The sequence below is a fragment of the Sander lucioperca genome, chromosome 4 (assembly GCF_008315115.2).
Source record: "Sander lucioperca isolate FBNREF2018 chromosome 4, SLUC_FBN_1.2, whole genome shotgun sequence".
Taxonomy (NCBI): Eukaryota; Metazoa; Chordata; class Actinopteri; order Perciformes; family Percidae; genus Sander; species Sander lucioperca.
Genome location: NC_050176.1, coordinates 8,488,906 through 8,509,539, shown reverse-complemented (window position 1 = coordinate 8,509,539; position 20,634 = coordinate 8,488,906). Strand labels below are relative to the sequence as shown.

The following is a 20,634-nucleotide window of genomic DNA, read 5'->3' as shown; positions in this document are numbered from 1 at the left end:
CATTCCAGCAAGAAGAGATGAGTGAGCCTACACTTTTATTGGATGATGACGGGGCATTTGTGTGCTCATTACATACAAAATCAGTAGACACATTGCAACCCTTTGTATTGGTTTAAAACTACCATTATCTTTAGTTCTGGCTGAGAGTTAAAAACCATCACAATTGAGTTGAGGAAAAGGAGAAGTCATGAAAGACTGATTATCATCGCCCCTGGAGATCAGACAGCACATCACCAGGTAAGTTAAAAATCAAACATTAAAGTTACAAAATAAATAATCCACTGGCATGGTTAAATCATTAAAGGAAGACATCGCACATATAAGGGAAAAAATGGTTTAAAATCTGTCAGTGTGGGACATTAATACTTGGTAACGTTGCATCTGCGGTCCCAATTTGGCAAAAGGAAGAACATTTTTAATAGTTTGCTACAATATCAGCACACATACTGCACAGTGAGGGAGCCATTTTAAAAACATTCTTAGTTATCAAGTACTAAAACCCATGGAAGAAGGGGACTTAGTCCAAGGTGTCGTTAAGTTCAGGTATAGCAGCTGAGGTGAGAGGAAGTTAGCTACATTAGCTAAAAGCTACATTTTGTCAGAGTACGTTCACTTCATTAATAATCAATCACCAGGACTTGTATAAGTTCTAAGAATGTGAATTTCCTCTTCTGTGCAAATCTGAGGGAAGATGCCGAGGAGACCGTACTGTTCAGCCGTCAGAATGTCGTACCCTTAGTTGTTTTAGGAAGAAACAAAGTGTCTTGCTGCATGTTCCTCTAATGTAAATCCAGCCTTGATTGAGCGGAGCTTAAAACAGCCCTGTGTCTCGCTTCCCTGCTCAGTTCAGATAGCTAGTGTTGTACTGGAAGGAAGCCATCTGGACCCGATTGCGCAGCCTCTGGACCTCCAGATCCTGGAAATGGTCGTCCTCATCATTCTGGATTATGATCTTCTGCAGTTCACCAATCTCACGCTCCATCCTGGAACGCAGCTCTCTCTTCATCTTCAGCAGAGCCTGCAAAACAATGGGAATAGTGAAGGTTCTTCACTAAAATTGTTATAATTTTAGGAGTTATTGTGACCGCGGTAATAAGTAGTTTAAGAGTTGTTTTTTTTTTTTTTTACCTTTTCTTGAGCTTTTTTCCGAACCTGGATCTCCTGCCGCTCTTGGGCAAGTTTTTCAGCTAGTAGTGAAAACTGAAAGAGAGTAGGCACATTATAGCTCCATTTTTAAAACAATACAAAAATGTGTGCGACTTCCTGGTTCTTATATAGGCTGGTGTGTGTGTGTGTCCTACTTGGTCCTTGTAGTAGTTCTCCATGGACTTGATCTGGTCCTGGTGTCGTCTCTGATGTTCCAGCCGCTGCTCCCTGGCGTAGGCTTTCTGCTCTCTCAACCGGACCTTCTGTAGCTCCAGTCCCTCCTCAAACAACTGGCGAAACATCTATATACACACACACACACACACACACACACACACACACACACACACACACACACACACACACACACACACACACACACACACACACACACACACACACACACACACACACACACACACACACACACACACACAAATCAGGCTTGCCACGTTAGTCGTGTTCAGTGTTACACGGTGGTTGGGCAGAAACCAAATACTTGGCCACTGCATAATAAATTAATTTTTAAAAAATGATGAAATGATAAATATTGAATTCAGGTAATCATTAGTTGCTTTCTTAGTCCTCGAACTGGAATGCAAAGTTATGAATGGCCTTCACCACCCACCCTCTCCTCCTTGGTGCGCGCCCTCATCAGGCGGGCACGGTGCTGGACATGGTAGTCGCTGTGGTACTTCTTGGCGCGTGCTATCTGCTGCCTCTGTTCCCTCAGTCTGTTCTGGGTCGACTTCTGCTGCTGGATACGCTCTTTGAAGTCCCTCTGGGAGATAAACATGTTTAAGCTTGTAACTGGCCAGCTTGGTGTGCCGAATGCTGTGTCCAGAACAGGCAGGTAAAGTCCGTTTGCATGTGGGTGCATGCCAGTGTGTGCCTAGTGTTGTGTACTTGTTTAAGAAAATGTGATTACACTCTCAACATCCATTGTAAGGTCACTTGTGAAGGGACCTTTTGAATGTGCGTTTATGTGTTGATACTCACCAGGCGCCTGTTGTGGTCCTGCTCTTTGCGGATGATCTCCACCAGCAGGTCATGTTTCCTCTGGGCTTCCTCCACCTGGCAGACAAGCAGGCGTTTACATATTAATCAATCCATCCATCCACAAAATCATACATTCCAGATTTTTATGTCAGACACACATCAGCAGAGCTGGTCGCCGCGGTCCTACCTGGCTGGAGAGTTTGCTGCGGCGCTGGCTGTGAGGGGATGACAGGGCGTGCAGTCTGTCCACCTGCTGCATCTGCTGCTCCCACATCTGACCCAGGGCATGGGGGGAGATGTGAAGGTGGGGCAATTCCTCTAAGAGCACAGGGAGGAGCTCATTCTCCTTCACCTTCACTGGAGAGGGAGAGGGGGGGCTTTTAAAACGCTATATAAATCTGATGTACTATCATTATTAGAAAGTGCTGTTGCCAGATCAGACTGAAATCAAGTTGGAAGAGAGAGAGGGTCAAACGGGAGTGTTTTGCATGGAGCAGTGAGAAAGTAGCTAAAGACATACTGATGGATCCAAGGATTCTAATAGAAGGAGCGCAGGATTTGCTTTTAGTATACCAGTCTTAAACGTCTCTGTTAAAAGATCAATTACAGTGGATAGAAGAGTTACTAATGAAAAAGGTTATTCTTTGTACAGATTTGTGGTCATCGATGTCATTGCACTCATTTACATCTCACAGTCTAGTTGTATACAGTCTATGCTCTCAGTAAGCAGGCTATTGTTAATGAGATAGATGAAACTGTACAGATTTAAAAAAAATATATATTTAAATTTTGATAACATGTGGATACCAGCTCCCAGAGGAAATAAGGGCAATAAAAGTGTGTATGCATTAGCAAAACAGGCTCTGAAACATGAGATCATGAACATTTCACTCAGTAAATCTGAAGCAAAAGGAATAACCAAGAGAAACCTCAGCGTAGTTGGGATTCAGGAAACACAGGATGACGTGTTTATGCTGTACAGCGAGACGGACAGCTAATAAGAGCACCAAGGAGGAGAACATCCTAACAAGGCTGAGGGTAGGACATACTAGACTTAACAAAACACTGCACTTAAAAAGCAAACATCCCTCAGGATTACATGGGCACTGCCTAAGAGAACTCAGTGGAGCATGTAATCATTCACTGACAAAGTACTCTGAGAACAAGAAACATTAAAGAAGGAAATCAGGAAGCTTGGAGTGGAAGAACTTAGTCTAAACAATGTATTTGGCATTGGGTTAGAGAGAATATTCCATTATTTGAAAGAAATTAGAGTCCAGTGTAATATAGTTTTTTGTTTGGATATGGGATAAATAACTCTGGACCACACTCCAACATAGTAGGGGGCGGTAATGCACCTTAACGCAAGTTGCCATCCGCTATTTAAAAAAAGAAGAATTCACTTTTTTTAAAGACTCCAAGGATGGTGCGTGCTTGCGTTTTTACAGGCTGTTCAAATAAAGAAGTGTCCTGGTCACCATTTAGATGTCACCGTGTTCCGTTCAGTGATGTTGGCCAGCTTCTCTTAACACATCCACGTGAATGAATCAGAAGGGGTGTGAGGAAGTACGTGTGCATAGTGAAGAGAAGAAAATGGTTCGTGTTTGTGCTTTTCCCGGCTGCGATAAGAAGATGAAACACTACAATCCGGAAAGTTTTCACAGACTTCCTCTGCAGAACAGTGATACGTTGAAGCAGTGGCTGGTCGTATTACACGTTGATGTCGAAACACCGGTAAAAACGCTGCGAGAGAAGGACTACCGCGTCTGCAGTAACCATTTCGACAAGGACGACTTCACGATACCCGTAAGAGCCTCCAACCCTCCCAGAAAAAATCACCTCAAGAAAAGTGCTGTACCGAGAGCCGAGAGACCCGTTGCGGATAATCTGGATGAGGTAATGTGTGAATTTGTTTGGTCATACTAGACAGGATTGTAAAATAGCCGTTCGTCTGTAGAAACGAGGCGGGGGAGGTGCAACACTAAACTTTATTTGCTTGCTGTTGCTAATGTCGAGCCTTTTGCAGTGAAGCTATAGGTATACCTTAATTGAAACTGTCAATTTAGTTGATTGCATTTCCGCATATTTTAACAGCAACAACATAAGTACTATCTAATGTTAGCTGCTAGGTTAGATAAACGAGTAATGATGATGCACCTCCTGTGTGTGTCGCCACCTTTTATGTGGATGTCCAATCAGTGTTGTCAGGTAGATGTAGCTAGTCAGTTGAAGCAATACATTATTCATTGCGTGCTATGACGGCCGAGTTTTGCTTCGCTGACGCTAACCTATTCACCCCATAGACTGTATATTCAGATTCACCCAAAACAAAATTGCGTTTCCAAGGATGGCGAAGGGATGACCCTCCCAACTCTGTCTCTGATTGGCTAGTACTCGTTGCTTTCGTTGGTTGGATTGGTTAGGTTTAGGCATGATGATTGAGATTAGTAAGGAGGGGGGGGTCGTGCCTTCACCATCATAGGAAAACACATCGCGTGCCCAGATCCTTCCAAAACCCGGTAGCTCGTGCCGTGGAGGGGTGCGTTTCAAACAGCTGTCTACAAGAAGTTAGAAAGGCGTCCCTCTATAGCTAATTGTCTTAGATCAGAATAATGTTTTAAGTTGTATCGACAACAAACATGCCTCAAGGTTGTATGGTGCCTGGATGCAGCCTCCAAAAGAAGAGGGGGAAGCGAGTAGGCGTGAGCCACCACCGATTACCAACAGATGTTGAACGGTGTACACAATGGCTCCGAATGATAAAACACCCCAAATATGACGAGAACACACCGACAAAAGTACTGAGAAGTCTTCGGGTATGCTCTTGGCATTTTTCAGTAGATGACTACATTAGGGACATGAAGTCAGAGATGTTGGGATGTACCATTAAGAAAGTGCTGAAGACTTCTGCTGTGCCCACTGTCGATATCGGCCGTGGCCAAGGAGAGCCCCGGGAGAAGCGAGACCAAATAGAGGCAAGCGCTTTTTAGCTAACGTTGGTTACAATGAATGCAGAGCTACAATTCCCTATTATGTCTGCTTGTACTGAGATGGTTTACAGTTACAACTGCTAATCATTATTTTTACACTGCCATCGTAGACGGAAGAACAAACTGCCAGTACTGCCACTGTGTGTGTAATGTTAGCCGCTTCATCCCACAGTCAAGGGGGGGCGGCTCGTTCCAGAGGTAGAAAACAAACGGGAATTGGAACTACACAGACTAGAAATCCAAGCTGAAATAGCCTGTTTTTCTTCATTCTTGCTTCCAACTACGGGTCTGGATGCAGAAAGAACAACATATTTGCAGCTGCGATGCAGCTTTGTCAGTCAATATAGCACACACTGATGAATGTATTGCTCTAATCGACTACACTAACTTCCAACACTAATTGGACATCCACATACAAGGTGGCTAATTTTGCCTTTGAGATAAAAATGTGGGTATGCAGTAGACAGCACGGTTAGTGGGGGGATATTTTAGTGCCCTGCCTTACTACTTTCTGTTTGTAGTAGTTAAAGACTACAATGTTGACTAGAACCAGGTGTGTTGTATTTTACAGCTGCATGGCACCTGGGCAGTAATGGACCGGTCACCTGGCCAGGTCAGAAGTACAGGTGAGTCCTCTTGCTGTGTACTACTCAAACTATTTTTGTCCAATAAGTTTCTTATGTTCCTCAGCCTGGTGAAGACAGTTTGTCCAGCTGCTGTTGGCTGCTGATGTCCTAAAAGTTGTCCAATAGAGTCCACTCTATTATAAATTCAGATTTTTTTTGTTGGTTTTAAAATAGTTTGAAAAGGACTAACTACTTTCAACTTAAAAGATTGTTTTGACTTTTTTTTTTTTTTTTTTTAATTCACAGGCATTCAAGCAAATGTCCCAGAGACATGCACTGCAACCATGGAGAAGTGAGTAAACAAATACCTTTGATCATGTTTCCCTAATGTGTTAAGTAACCCATGTAGCTTAACATAAAGGCACACAGTCTGTGATACAGTATAATACGTCAGAGCTTACTTATACCCCATTTAGTTGCAGTGATGCAGGTTCAACACCGCTGTTGCACCTGCAACAATGTATCCATAGTGGCAACTTGTGTATGTTTCCAGCTCTAGCCGTGCTCTATACAACAATTGAGTCATTATCATTTCTCAGCTCTCTTTCCTGCCCCAAAACAGACCAACTCTGCAGCACATTGTGGATGAGGAGGCTATTCTGCAGCTGATGAAGAACTGCCCAATGTGCGACAGAAACTGCCGCTGTACAAAACGCACTCGCAGTCCTTACTTCATAGTCTACCAGAGCTGTTACTACTGCAATTATCAACGCAAGTGGGCCAACCAGCCTGAAGCTAGAAATTTGGACTTTCGTAACAAGAAACTAAAGCCAACGAACAAGGTGTCTGTAAATGCCAAGGCTGTCATCACAGCTTAATAATACAAGCATTTCTGAATTAGTCTCAGAGTCACAAGACCCAATAGACATCTGAAGAGCCCAATGTAAACTCTGTCTTTTGAGATTGGGCATGAGCCCAGTTTAAGATGTGCCTTAAGGTGGATCATTATGCGGTTTGAAATGCTTACTGATGACAAACAATTCTGTAAAGTTTTCTGTTGAGTTGAAGCTTCAGTCCAAAGTAATAACATTGAACTTGCTAACAAGGAACACAATTAGAGTAAAGCAGTAAAAGAGATGATAAGCATAGTTTTGTTTGCTAGTAATGTGGTGAGAAATACTACACTGAAATATGGTAAGGTGCCATTGTGTTGTGGAAAGTTCAAGCTTAAATACTCATGTGAGTCAGGATAATTAGAAAATGCATTATCGTTTAGGATTTTCTGTCCATAACATCCATAATCAAATTGAAACGCCTCGTTTCATCATTTGAGGCTCAGCTGCAGCTAATCTGAAACTAGCATTCAGTTAGGACAGGTAAACTACAGCTCATTTTTCTCTTCAGTTTAAGACTTGATTTGATCTTTATGCCTTTTTAATTCTAAATTTCAGCCTTCACGTTATCTTGTTGACTTTATATGCTTTTCATACTTTGGTCAGTAAATATACAACTCTTAACCTACTTGATGGAGCTTTCCTGGGGGCCACCTGCCTTCTCCGTCCTGGTGTGGTTTGTGTGTTACGTTGTGACCTATGCGGGGCCTTTGTTCTAGCTGGGGACAGTCTGGGGACTTCGGAAACATCCCTTAGTATGGCCTCTCTGTACTGTCGCTCCTACACACACACAGCAGTCAAAGGCACTTAGTAATTCACAATATTTTCCATTTCCCCCCCATCTTACTCCAAGATTAAGGCTTATTTGTTAAGACAAAGTTCTGCTTTAATAACAAACAGGGATGTGATGTAGAAAAAAGGTTGAGAGGGGTCCTTATCGTATTGGTACTACTAACTTACGGCTTTCTGAGCTTTAAGGCGGGCCTTGTCTAGATCCGCTCGCTCTTTGTCTTCATATCTTTTCAACTCCTCCTCATATGCCTTTTTCTCCAAATACTGAAAGAGAGAGACTCGTTTATTATTTTATAGGTACATAACATACTGACGTGATGATGAACAGAACCAGAGCAACAAATTAATTTAATCTGAACATATATTTTTAACAGATTGTAATTTGAGTGATGAAAGAAGAGAAAGAACTGAAAAGCAAGCAAATACACAATGTCTTGATCTATTTTTCCTTGTTTAAAATCTACAACCCATGTTAAATCTAGGTGAAATAAAACTGAGAAACAAATTAAGTTAAAGTTAATTAGCTAGCAAACATGAAATTGGCTCAATCTAAGCAACGCTTAGGATAGAAAATCTGACATACAGAAATCAATTACTTCAGCTTTAAATCAAAGATGTTTTTGACAGTGAAGGTTTTGCATGTTTTTGAACTGCATTTACAGGCAGTTTCAGACCGACACATAACCACTCAACTAAGTCTTGATTGTCCCTAAATTACTGCTAACGATCCTTTAAGTTCGGCTTCAATTTAACATTTACATCTATTGAGCAGTCTGCAAATTACAGCCAGTTTGGACAGTGTCAGTATATTTTATACGGTACATTTAAAGGGAAAGCACTAAAGAAAACAATAACTATGGTAATACCTTGCTATGTTTTCTGTGAGACGGTCTGTGGTGTAGCTCTCCTCGCCATGAATGATCAGAAGCTGCCAGGTTGGATTGTCTCCCATCTTCCAGACTCATTGCCTTGGCCATGGCATCTTCTAACTGTCCCTGAACGGAGCGACGGGCCCTTGGAGGGGAGGGGGATAAGGAGTGCGTCCGGTGGGTGGATTCAGCGTCAGGTGTTCCTGAAACTAATAAATGTTACAATTTATTTTATAGTATCAGCGGCTCTTTAAAGATAATGAATGTATTAACTGTGGGTTTACTTAGCCATAATTTGTATTTACCCGTGTGTTGTCTGGGAGTCCTGCGACACTCCATGATGCTGTCACTGTGGTGGGACTGCTTGTCCTCTTCTCTGACTTCACTGGACTCTCCACTTTCACCTAGAACTCGTTTGAGCATCTACGGAAATTCAACATCACTCATTGTTGTAAGCATAAACGGTATAATAGACAAATACAAAAATGTCATATGTGTACACATTAAAGCTTCTAATGGTTGTAAAATATTTTTTTATTAATTATTAAAGAGTATGTAGCCAGGACTCCCTGGGTTTATTTATTTATCCAGGTGAAATAAAGTTTAAAAAAAAACTTAACTGAGTTGGCCTTAACTACATGGACTTACATTTAGAAAACAGAGTAGGTAAGCATACTCTAACCCACCCCCAACAAAACAGACACACACGTGCAAAAAGGTTTAAAATCACTTTTTCTTGGATACAAAACATTCATGAGTATGTTGGGACCTTATACAAAACACATACACACACCTGATCGAGTTCCTCAAGCCGATGGCAGAGGTTCTCAGATATGTGATGCAGCTCCTCTTCCGTTTGCTTGTTCCTCTCTCTGCGATACGACAGAGGCTCGCCCAACCCTTCCTCCTCCAACCTGCTACTGTTCAGACGATCACAAAGACACCATAAAGACACACAGACAGTCAGAAAATAAGTAATACCACATTGTCCCTGCATAACATGATCATTTCATCAAGGGCATTCTATTCCTTATTCTGCAGCTTTTCTACTGTCTTACCTAAGGCCTGTCCTATGTCTGTGATATGTCCTTCTGTTCAGTTGTCTTAGTTTGTAACTCAGATCTTCCTCATCTTGCTCTTCCTCCTCAGTGTCTGGTGGAGAAGGGGTTGTGACCGCCATCTCATCTTGCAGGGTGAGGAAGAGCACATCTGGCTTGGTGCGGAACAAAACCCTCCTGGGACCCCCATTAGTCGGCTGACAGACAAAAAGAGAACAACGTTAAATTTGGTTCACATAAAGTTAAACAAAACAAAAAAATAAATAAAATAAAAACAAGAAAGAGGCGAAGCAACAAAAGCGTGGCATTTATGTATTAAAATGAATCCATTCACCCGTAATAACATGGATACCTACATGGCTTTGGCACAGGATAGGCTTGAATAGTAAAACACATGAATAAACTAGGATCTGACGGATATATTAGCAGGGTCGAAAGAACAATATGATAATCAATTTAATCAAACATATTTCATTTTACATTAAATTATGACTAATGCACAGAAAATCTATTTAATAAGTTGATTTAGAAAAACTAAATGAGCCAATGAAAAAAGAAAATGTGATTATATTTTGGAAGATCATATCAAATGGGTTTTTTTTCTGAATTTTATTTTTATTTAGAAATTCCATCAGAATGGACTGGACAGATTAGACCAGCGTATACTGTATGTCACTATATGTCAAATTATCATCTTATTTTCACCCTTTTTAACAGAGCAACCAGTGTTACACACATCGGTCCAAACCTGACCTTCAGCTGGGTTGTTTACAAGGATTGCTGGAGACGACCCAAAACTAAAACAATAAGGATCCAAACGTGTTTGCAAAGGTTCGATGTTGCTGTAAAATTGGTACAAGTGAAGGCCTGTTGCTCTCTTACCTCTAGTGTCTCCCCCTCCACTTCTGTCCTGGCTCTTTGCTGACTGGACAAAGACTTCTCACTCGCGGCTAGAAATTGAGGAAAACACGACATTGAGAACTAGTTACTCTTTACTCTGATGGGGGATTTTCACTTGTTGGCCGTCACAAGAGTAAAAGCAGATACAAAGCACGATTTGGTGGCTGCCCTGGAGATACACTGTCAACTCCCAACATTCAGTCAAAACCATCAATCCAATCAAGTGCTAGCAGGCTCTTTTTATCCCATGATCTGTGATACAGATTTCAAGAAATCAAACCGTTAAACCACTTGACATTTTGATCTGAAGAATGAAGGTACATTTGTTTTACTCACCAGGAGACTGGAAAAGAGGAGACTGTAGTCCATTGGTAACAACTGTCTCAGCTTCCGGTTTAGAAATCTGTGTGAGAAGGATGGTAAGAAAGTTAGAGGGGGAAAAGAGCAAGAAAGAAATGACATTTAACTACAGAGGGACACAGTTTAGTACTGAACATAACCTGCAGCTCATACATGTCCATTTTCTAAAATCGTCACTGAGAGAAACCGTTAATCACCAGACAAGACATTTAGAACATATTGACACTGTTGATGGTGATGGACAAAGTCAGTCACTCCAAAGGAAGAAGACGCAAATCTTCTGTAGATTTGAGCTGTGTGGCTGTAGTTGTGTACTCCGTTATAGTAGGGCCATAGGTTAAGCTGTGTGTGTGTGTGTGTGTGTGTGTGTGTGTGTGTGTGTGTGTAAGCAGCCCCACAACACCAGGCTCTTGTACATGTCAGGACCTGCTATTTAGTGTGCTGAGGTGGCAGTCAGTCAGATGGCACTTCCTGGTTTCAGTTAAATTTCTTAAAAAGCGATAAATATGTGCATATCTGTCTCTGTTAGAAAAGGACAGTTTTCCCTATGACACATTTTCTTTGACCTAACACAGGTAGGAATTTCTTTAATAAAAAAAGGAGATTTTTCTTTTCTTTTTTAAATGTTAACATATCTTGAATAAGGTACTGCTTTCCCCTGGGTTATAGACGTTTCTTTGATTCTACCAATAGGCTTTTAACGATCATTAAACTGTTAAAAAACAGAACTTAGCCAAGACTAAACTCCTCAGCACCACCAGTACTCAAAAAGCCAGATTCAGTGCAGAAGCTCTGCCATTTCTTAAATCATCACACTGTTCCTCAAAAGCTGTGGCTAGCTAGACTATAATTGCACTAATACATAGTTAGGATGTCAACTAACAGGACAGTGAATATCACTTCACTCTGATAATCCAGTTTGGATTTACACAGAAGCATCAGCAAGACTCATTTCAATAAAACAACAAATGTTCAGCAAACTATTTGTAGTTTAGCGTGCTGTGTCAACTGGCATTAAGTTGACTAAAGTTCACCTGCCTAAATTACTAACAAAGACTGTTGCTAAACTGTTGGCATACTTGGTTCAAATCAGGGTTTGGTTTAGGTACATAAAACAATCTAAAAAAAAAGCTTAGGCTGAGGCTGAGTCACACACAGTGAGGGTGTGGTTGGGCATGGTTGTAGGCCAGTACAGGAGTTGAGCCATAAAATAAACCCATTTATAGAAAATGTGTCTCTTCCAAGCTAATGGACAGCAGGCATTCAAAAGACTTTCACTTGAGATTGTCCTTCAGAGGTTTGGCAACTGATTGTTAGTACAGTATTCAGTCAGTAAGGAAGTCTAAATAGTAAAATACATGTAGCCATTTTGAATGAGTCAGCATACACTTATCCTTCCCATATTGTCCTGGACTCACTAAAATAGGAAGTCTGAGTATGTGAAAGTGTTTGTGTGTGACAGAAAGACAGTCTTGCATTGCAGTAATATCTCATCGACTCTAGAACTTTGGGAAAGATAAAGTTTGCATGTCCTACGTTGCATGCAAATAAGAGGTCAATTGACTGTAAAACAATTGATCCTCATCATATTGAATTATATGGCTACCTCTGTAGTTACAGGAGCGGCTTCCTCCCCTGCATGCCCTTGGCTGAAGCCGGCAACTGTTGAGTGTGGGTCTGTGTCGGGTCTGTGGAGGGTGTTGCTCTGACTGGGTGGCTGCAAAGCGATGGCTGAGGGCAGCGGTTCAGTCAGTGGAGCGTTCTGCGCGTCCAAAGGATCAGAGGTGGTGACTGCATCTGAGGTTTTGGGAGAGAAAGCCAGTCCTTGCAGATTGATCATGAGATTTATTGAAAGTTATCTCAGTTACAAGTTAAAATCCTTAATGATGGAGTGCCTTGGTAGCCGAATGGTTACAGAACATTCCACATAACTGCAACGTTGCCGGTTTGGTTCTGAATTCATTAAACCAATTGGTTCACACTGTGGAATTGAAGTCAATGAGTACTTGGCACCAAATACATCAAAATAGTTTGTTTTACATGTTAAAATGCCTTGTCTAAGATTGGTGAAAATGCCAAAAACTAACCTTTAAAAAATGTAATTTAATAATAAAGGAATACAAATATAAATGATACCTGCAGGCAACATGATGTGACAGAGCAGACATATGACTGTAATTCTTTTGGATGTGTAAACAAGGTTATGCCCAGCCTGCCAAACACTGATTATTGAGACTAAATTGTCTCAGAATATCTTTATGGTTTGCAGCAACGACCACACGACAGGTCAGGTAACTACTGTACACTTTGACAACTAAATCAACAACATTAATCAAGGCGTTAAACAACTTATGTTCTCTCAAATGCGTAAAACTGTTTCAAGCTGAAATGCAAGAACATTTTGAGAAATCTTTTACTATGTTAAATTAATATTAATCACAAAACATCTGAAAAATCAGAGGGAAAAAATACATTGATTTGTATGCATAAAGACAAAAAGGCATTTTGCCCAAACACAGTAAGTAAAGATGGGCTTTGTTTGTGTGTCTTACCGTCTTGTTTGGCTGTAAATGTGCGTGCCGAGACTCCCAGCCCAATGAGCTCACTAGCTGATCCCACCTCCTCAGCATTCCAGGTATGGAGGGAATGTTTACTGGAATGAACAGTGGACCTGAACGATGAGACATGATATTATTTACCAAATCTTCACACAAGTACTTTATATTTAAATGAAAGATGTTTACTTTGATATTGCTCTAAATTCATCAAACCACAACTGATTCAAACTGTGGAATTGACAGATATAAAAAAAAAAAAAAAAAAAAAATGAATGAGTACATAGTCAATGAGTACATAGAACCAAAGGCATAAAAAAAAGTATTGCATACATTATTGCATGTTAAAATGTGACTTTTTCAGATCTAAGCTTTGTCATTAAGATTGGGTCATGGCAGGGGTGCTGTTATAAGCCACAAAGCCTTTGCTTGTACATAAATTATTAACTCACTGATAACTCAATGCTATTCAGACACAGACTCCAAAACAGGAACATAATAATGTATGGTATGAATAAATACACAACATGCACCCACAAAAAAACCTCACCACATTGAGCTGCAGGGATGCCCCTGTTTGAGTCCATGGGCCCTATCTTAATCCTAGCGCAGCGCAAAGCCCGACGCAAGTGTCTTTGCTAGTTTAAGACCGACGCAGTTGTCAATTTCCCGTCCAGCGCCCCCATCGTTTAAATAGCAAATGCACCTGCGCCCATCTGTGCGCCCATGGGCGTGCTGGTCTTACAGTGAGGTATGTTCAGGTGCATTCTTGGCATATTGCTATCTTGAGGCAGCGGAAAGTGATCACGCCAGTGACCAACAAAAACCTGGTCTAAAGCTAGTAACGCAGAATTTCATTGTTATTTTACGCCTGCTTCACTTTGTGGAGTTTTGGTGGCTTAGTGCTTGTGCCATATATGATCTGCTCACGCTCTTTCACTTCACGCACAAGCAGATCAGTTTCTTCTCCTGAAAATCTCTGCTTCCTGCTTAGCAAATCTGCCATCATAATAGCAATGCACCAAGGTACAAACGCGCCTGGTTTTTAAAGGGAATGGGAGATGACACTCCGGTTGGTTTTACTGCATGTTACGCCCAAAACGATTAATTAAGACACTAAGTACAACCCTTTTGAACCATGCGCCTGGCGCACGAACCCTTTTTTCCGCTGTTAAAATAGAAAAAGTGGATTCGTACACACGTAACGCACCTGCGCCAGGCACTTCACACCGTGCGTTTAGATCGTTAAAATAGGGCCCTTTATGTCTGACAGCGACACACTAATCTCTTAATATTTACACTACTGCTAGAAGGTTAGCCTAACTGGCTGTTGTGTCAACGGGATGTAAAGTCCGGATCCGTTCTGAAGCTGAATGACGTGATCGCACTCATGTGGAACAAACCTGACTGTCAGCAATATTTTGGTTTATGGGAGAGGTCAAACCAAACATGCTATGCTATAGCCCACTGAGTAAAGATAACACCATGATTAAAACATGAAACAAACCTTCATAATGTATCATTCATTGTGTGTACAATATGTGTTTCTTATTGTTTGGGGAATATGAGCAGTTCTTACTCTCTACTGGAAGACAAAGACGCTCCCTCCAGTTTAGTCTCCTTGTGCTCTGTGGCATTGCAGCTTGTTGGCTCCTTGGTTTCACCATCCTCATTGAGACTGTCATTCAGTTCCTCTGAAAAAGACATGACAAAAAGAAAGCAATACTTGTAATTACAACATGTAATGACCTCCATGGAATCTTAAAGAGGAACAAACACATAGGACCTTTAATTCAAGTAGTTGACTGACAGAATGGCAATACACTGCAGTGGAAATTCACTGTCGAAAAAGATAAAGACAGACCTAAAAGACTCATCCCAAAAAAGCCAGACCAACAACTGAGGCCTTTGAGCACTAAAGTAAACTCAAAATAAGTACTTAAAGCAGAAGCACAACTTGTCATTGTTAGACACTGAAGATAGACACTGCACTGTACCCACTGTCACAACAGCTTTTGGAAACTCACATCAATTGTGCAGTGCAGACACAGTCATTAACTACTAATTGCTGCTTGGCAGCGGTCTGAGGGACGGCATACTCGCACAAAGGCATACTCAGCTCTGCCAAACGAAGAGAGCTTACTGTTCCCTATAAAATCCTGCACCAGCTTAAACTGGGTATAGGACACATTATGTCCTGTTGAAGCTGAAGGACAAACTCACCTAAACAGAGACTTGTGTCTCAGTCAGTAAAAAGGAGAAGTAGCTGTCAAACTGAGAATACCAGATGCTAAAGGCTGCCACGAATATGGCCCTCTGGCCACTGCTCTGCAAAGTCATTAAATGATAAGAACTGCATGTTAATGGCAAAGATGAAATATGTTTAGATGATTTATACTAGTTCTGGTGTGTTTTTTCCCCCAATATCTGTAAAATAAACTATCAGTGTTGGTAATATTTTGTAATTAACAATAGCATATCAGTGGCTTTTTTAATTACTGAAGCAGAATCTTCATCCTCAAAAATCACTTTGGAAAGTTTTGATACATTATGAAGCCTTAAATGTAATTAAAAAGTATAAAGGTACCAATTTGTGACATAAAATGAAGCCATTGTGTGCGTAAAAGTGTTGTTAATGATAGATATGCACATTATCTGTCAGCTTGACTGAATTATTCTGCCTACCACCATTCTGTGACTCCTCGCTTATCTCCTCTTTGAGATATTCTAGGAGGCCATCGAAGATTTCCAGGAGGTTCTTGATAGACTCTTTGTCCCCTCTGACAACATTTTCTCCTGTGAACACACAGCCAGTCTCAGCATTATACTCAATACTCATCTGTGTTATTGCTAAAGAAAAAACGGGATTGTTATTGTCCTTGTGTTTCTGCATACCCCTTCAGGAAGTTGGGCCAGGCAGCCCAAAATAAAATGACTTGGTGGTGAATCTTAAGTCGATCCAAGTTAAAATTATGCATGTAACAGTTGATAATAGTTGGTCTTCTCTTTTACATGCACATGACTTAATCAATATTGTTGTGAAGAGTGAACATGTTTATTATACCTGTAATGTGTGAGAGACTGATCTGAAGGTAATCCAGGGAGAGTGAATCAATCACAGACTGAACGTTATGGGCGTCATCCTCTTGACTGCATGGCGCTGCAATGTAATCTAAACAAATACATACACACCAACGTGAAAAAACTAAGCTTTTATATGAGACCACAGAAACGGTGAAACGCACACAACAATGTCAAACTTACAGCAGCAACAACATTCACACACTTCCTTGAACACTTTGGCTTTCATTTGAGGTCTTTCCTGTACTTAACAATGAGGAAAGAGCTCAGCAACATTAACAGTCTCATGATGGCATTTTTAATGGTCTTAGGAAGCATTCCTGACATGCTAAGCACACTCAGGAGATCATGCTCTAAACTTAAACCTCACAGCTTGTTAACCTTCTGTGTTTTTGGCCTTAGAATACAGAATTTAAATTTAGAGCTACAAAGATTAATCGATTAGTTGTCAACTATTAAATTAATCGCCAACTACTTTGATAATCGATTAATCGGATTCCACCTTCTTAAATGTGAATATTTTCTAGTTTCTTCACTCCTCTATAATAGTAAACCGAACATCTTTGAGTTGTGAACAAAACAAGACATTTTAGGATGTTATCTTGGGCTTAGGAAAACACTGATCAACATTTTCTGAATTTTTTTTTTTTTTTAAACTGAACGAACAAAAGAAGAAAATAATCAACAGATTAATCGACAATGAAAATAATCATTAGTTGCAGTCCTTTTTAAATTATCATGTAAGGGCTACAGATAATGGTTATTTTCATCAATAATTACTCCGCTGATAATTTGCTATATGAATCAATTGTCAGGCAACGAAAAATGAAATTGCTTGTTTTGTCCGTCTAACACTTTGAAATCTTTAGATAATCAGTTTATTATTGCATTAGACAAATAAAAACAGCAAATCATCACAACTGAGAAGCTGGAAACTGAGAATATTTGGCATTATTACTTAAAAAATAATAGTCTGTGACTTGGCCGGTTAAAGTCCCTGCACGGTCCAAGTACGGAGTGTGGACTGGTAGATGGAGAGGTGCCAGGTTGTGTCCTAGGCACTGCCGAGGTGCCCGGGAGCAAGGAACCAAACCCCCAACTCGTCAGGGCTTCATCCTGTGACGCAATCCCCTCGCTTTGACATCTCTCCATACATAATGCATCTGTATAAGTCCTATTTATGCAATTCTGTTGTGCCTCTGTGTGTGTGTGTGTGTGTGTGTGTGTGAGTGAATACCTATATAATAACAGAGTGAAAAAAAATTATTTTACGTTGCAAGATTACCCAATTGTGTTGACATTTGGTTGATCTGTAGCTTGCTCTCACCTGGAACTTTCTCCCCCAAGATGTTTTCATACAGAGCAATGAAAACATTTGCATCACAGTCCGTCAGTTTACTCAGCCTTAGGTTTATGGGACACTTACTGAGAAGATCATTTGCCACATCTACCCAATCTGTAGGGGGAAAAAGGTAAAAGTCGTGTTCATTTCCAATAGTAAAGTCATTAAGCAAAAATAGAGTAATGAAAGAGTTAACAGAACACGTGGTAAAGGAGACATCAGTGAACCATGTATGAAGAACGATTTTACTTCTAGAAAGCTCATTATGTTGACATTCACTAGTTACATACAGAATCCCCTTCAAAATCCTGCTAATAGTCTATAAAGCACTTAATGGTTTAGCTTCTCGGTACATCTCCGACTTGCTCACTGATCATAACCCGTTAAGGCCTCTCAGTTTCATCAGGCAAAGATCTTCTAGCTGTACCCTGAATTAGATCCCGGTCCGGTGAGGGTACCTTCAGTTACCGTGGTCCTGCTCTCTGGAACAAGCTGCCTAATGACCTGAAGTCCATCACAACAAACTCAAAACTTAACTATTCTCTCAGGCTTTCGGTTAATTACAGCGTGTGTATGTTTGTTGTTTATGCTTGGTTCTCATGTTTATGCTTATATTTTATATTGTGTATTTCATTGTAAAGCACGTTGCGTTTACGTGCAATTAAAAGGTGCTTTATAAATAAAATTGCCATTGTCATTTATTCACAAATCAGGTTGAGTAACGTTACCTCCTCTAGGGGTGATTATAATGTTAATTCAATCATGAGTACCCATCCGCGGCAAACTTAAGTTTGAGAGCGGGGAGCCGTCTCCCTGTCTCACACCATAACCTAGCTAACTCACTAACGTTACACTATCTTAACTAGCTAACGTACGGTTAAAGACTAGCTACCGATTTGGATGGCATAATGTTAACGTTACATTACGTTTTTAACAAACGATACCGGCGGCCATGGATTTGGGATGACATAACAGCAAGCAACGACTATTGTTTTAGGTTACCTGCCACCTTTAAACCATCTCTGACGTGTTTTACATCAACTTTACCGGTTGAGTTACCCAAAAGTAACGTTAGTTAGCTGACGTTGCTACTTCGGTCTGTTTGCTAACGTTAATGGAAACATTATCAAAGAATGTTAAACTGTTAGCTAACTTTAATCCTGAAATTAAACTGTATCCCTGGAGTATATGCATGAACATGTAATGACAGGCTCGGTGACGACAGGAAAGCTACAATAACCTGGTAGCTAACGTTAGCTGTAAGTTAGCGTTACGTGTCGTTAGCTTTCTCCGGAACGGAGCACAGAGTCTCGGTTGCCTTAACTTACCTCTCTCTCCCTCCTGGGTTCCCATGAAACAGCTGTCGACGAGAGGCTGTTGGAGCTTAAAATCCTCTGACTAGCTGAAATAGAGTCTCGAATAACCCAGAGCCCCAATCCTGGCCTGAACAGTTAGGTCAGTTTTGGTGTTTGTTGTGGGTTTCAGGGAGAAGGAACTATCCTCTCTCATTTAAAATTGAAGTCTTGTTTGATTGGACGTTACGCTCGTTCTTTGTTTCCGGAAGTTCCATTTTGATTAGTGCCTACCCCCCTCTGCTGGTTACTGTGTATAACGCAGGCAATAATAATAGCTATGTGCAGCATTTGAGCATCGAATACCTCTTCTTTTTAATCAACTCAACTGATAATAATACTAAGGCTGGAAACATTAACAACTTCATCTCATAGACTGCATCTCCACACTTTCACAAATTAAAGGGTATTATAAAGTATTATAGTCCAACACCTCCATGATTAACAACACCTTCAGGTTGCAAGGTTTTTAATAGGTTATTAATCACATGCACAACAATGATTAATAAAGAACTTGAAGTATGTAGAATGTAGTACCTTACATCGATCATTTGGTCTATTGTGTATTATGTTTATCTGTATTTCACATTTATTTTTGTCTGCAGATGATAATGTTTTGAAATTAAACATTTGACTCTCTTTTTAGTTAAATAAGGAGAAACAGGTGTGCAGACATTTTTACCTGTAGGGTAAATGTATTTTATATTATTTTTATTTTACATTGGCCCAGTATGAATTTGTACTTCGCCTCCACATTGTCTTCTAAATTAGTTTTCCTTCGACTTATTATTTTTATGAGCAATCAACCACAATAGTAAGGATTGAAAGTTAGAATTCCCATTTAATCATACAGTCACCTTCAAAAAGTAAGAGGCCTTTTATATTTTATCCACTGCCATAGAAGCCAACCAGCAATGTGCTAGAATAATACCCTGCCCTAGGTTCTCTGTCAGAAATGTATTTAGGACTGCATTATGTAGGTGTAGTATTAACTGACATAAATAACATAAATAACAGTCTTCCCATTAGCACTGTAATAAAATAGTAACAAGTAAAGCATAGGTATTACACTCCTTGATATCCTACTCACTCACTCACTCACTCACTCACTCACTCACTCACTCACTCACTCATGAAATAGAAAGCCCTCAAGACACATTTAGATACAGTACAGTATGTGAAAATTGAACTGTGAGACCAGTTTCTCAAGAATAAACATATATTTTCCACCAGCAGCAGAAGTGAATATTAAAAGGTCATGACTGTCTTCACATGCAGGATATCTAATTAAAGACTTACGGAATTATAAAACCTTTACGGAAACTTTCACAATTATGAGATATACATCTTTGTGCTAGCAGTTGTGTTATGGCACACAGTCACACACATACAGATGGTGTTTTTAGATAAACCACATCAACAATCTTAGAAGAAAGTGCAGAAGAAATACATTCATTTACATACAGTATATTTGTGCATGCTGAGATGGGCTACAGCCTTCAAAGATCTTCAAAAGAATAAATTATAAAAATGCATTTTATTTGGTGTAGCACCTCTAATAATTAAATGGGCAAATAAAATGAAGCCAAATGTAAATTAAGAGCAGAGTTTTCACAATCCCCATGTCATGATTCATTTCTTTATGCTTGTAAAACATTCATGTCATGGATGTTGTTAAATTGTATAATGCAGCACGGATGCAATGCTGTCACCTCTTAATACACAAATATA

General features: G+C 40.2%; 2 protein-coding genes across 5 annotated transcripts in view; one reads left to right on the top strand and one right to left on the bottom strand.

Annotated features, from left to right (window-relative positions):
- Positions 1 to 6,599, top strand: part of LOC116043045 — a 29,605-nt gene extending 23,006 nt beyond the window's left edge. Inside the window, exons 1-4 of one of the 2 annotated variants that reach the window (XM_031289556.2) lie at positions 3,562 to 4,041; positions 5,707 to 5,761; positions 6,008 to 6,053; positions 6,324 to 6,599. In XM_031289556.2, the coding sequence (XP_031145416.2) occupies positions 3,688 to 4,041; positions 5,707 to 5,761; positions 6,008 to 6,053; positions 6,324 to 6,579 (711 nt within the window). In that variant the 5' untranslated portion in view covers positions 3,562 to 3,687 and the 3' untranslated portion in view covers positions 6,580 to 6,599. Of the gene's footprint in view, positions 1 to 3,561; positions 4,042 to 5,706; positions 5,762 to 6,007; positions 6,054 to 6,323 lie in introns of those variants that run through there. The other variant, XM_036000382.1, reaches the window with a different exon arrangement.
- LOC116043034 (centrosomal protein of 95 kDa) lies at positions 19 to 19,131 on the bottom strand. Of its 3 annotated transcripts, none has more exons than XM_031289531.2 (21): positions 18,880 to 19,131; positions 17,537 to 17,665; positions 16,193 to 16,300; positions 15,814 to 15,924; positions 14,708 to 14,822; positions 13,126 to 13,244; positions 12,180 to 12,370; positions 10,550 to 10,616; positions 10,196 to 10,263; positions 9,314 to 9,510; positions 9,049 to 9,175; positions 8,561 to 8,678; positions 8,253 to 8,464; positions 7,555 to 7,650; positions 7,224 to 7,374; positions 2,333 to 2,502; positions 2,146 to 2,220; positions 1,775 to 1,927; positions 1,302 to 1,448; positions 1,129 to 1,200; positions 19 to 1,018 (listed from the first exon to the last, which is right to left on the bottom strand). In XM_031289531.2, exons 1-21 carry the CDS (start codon positions 18,902 to 18,904, stop codon positions 842 to 844), a joined length of 2,628 nt encoding a protein of 875 aa, XP_031145391.1. In that variant the 5' UTR covers positions 18,905 to 19,131; the 3' UTR covers positions 19 to 841. The 3 variants fall into 3 exon arrangements, with proteins under 3 accessions (XP_031145391.1, XP_031145392.1, XP_031145393.1); XM_031289532.2 differs by having other exon boundaries at positions 9,049 to 9,172; XM_031289533.2 differs by having other exon boundaries at positions 9,326 to 9,510.
- Positions 19,132 to 20,634: the final 1,503 nt, after the last annotated feature.

Bases quoted from the DNA above. Each gene is read 5' to 3' on its own strand.
- LOC116043034 (XM_031289531.2), bottom strand. From the start codon at position 18,904: ATGGGAACCCAGGAGGGAGAGAGAG. The intron at 9,176-9,313 runs GTAAGACAGTAG...TCGTCTGAACAG, and splicing joins AGACATAGGACAGGCCTTAG to TAGCAGGTTGGAGGAGGAAG. The intron at 8,465-8,560 runs GTAAATACAAAT...AACATTTATTAG, and splicing joins GACTCCCAGACAACACACGG to TTTCAGGAACACCTGACGCT.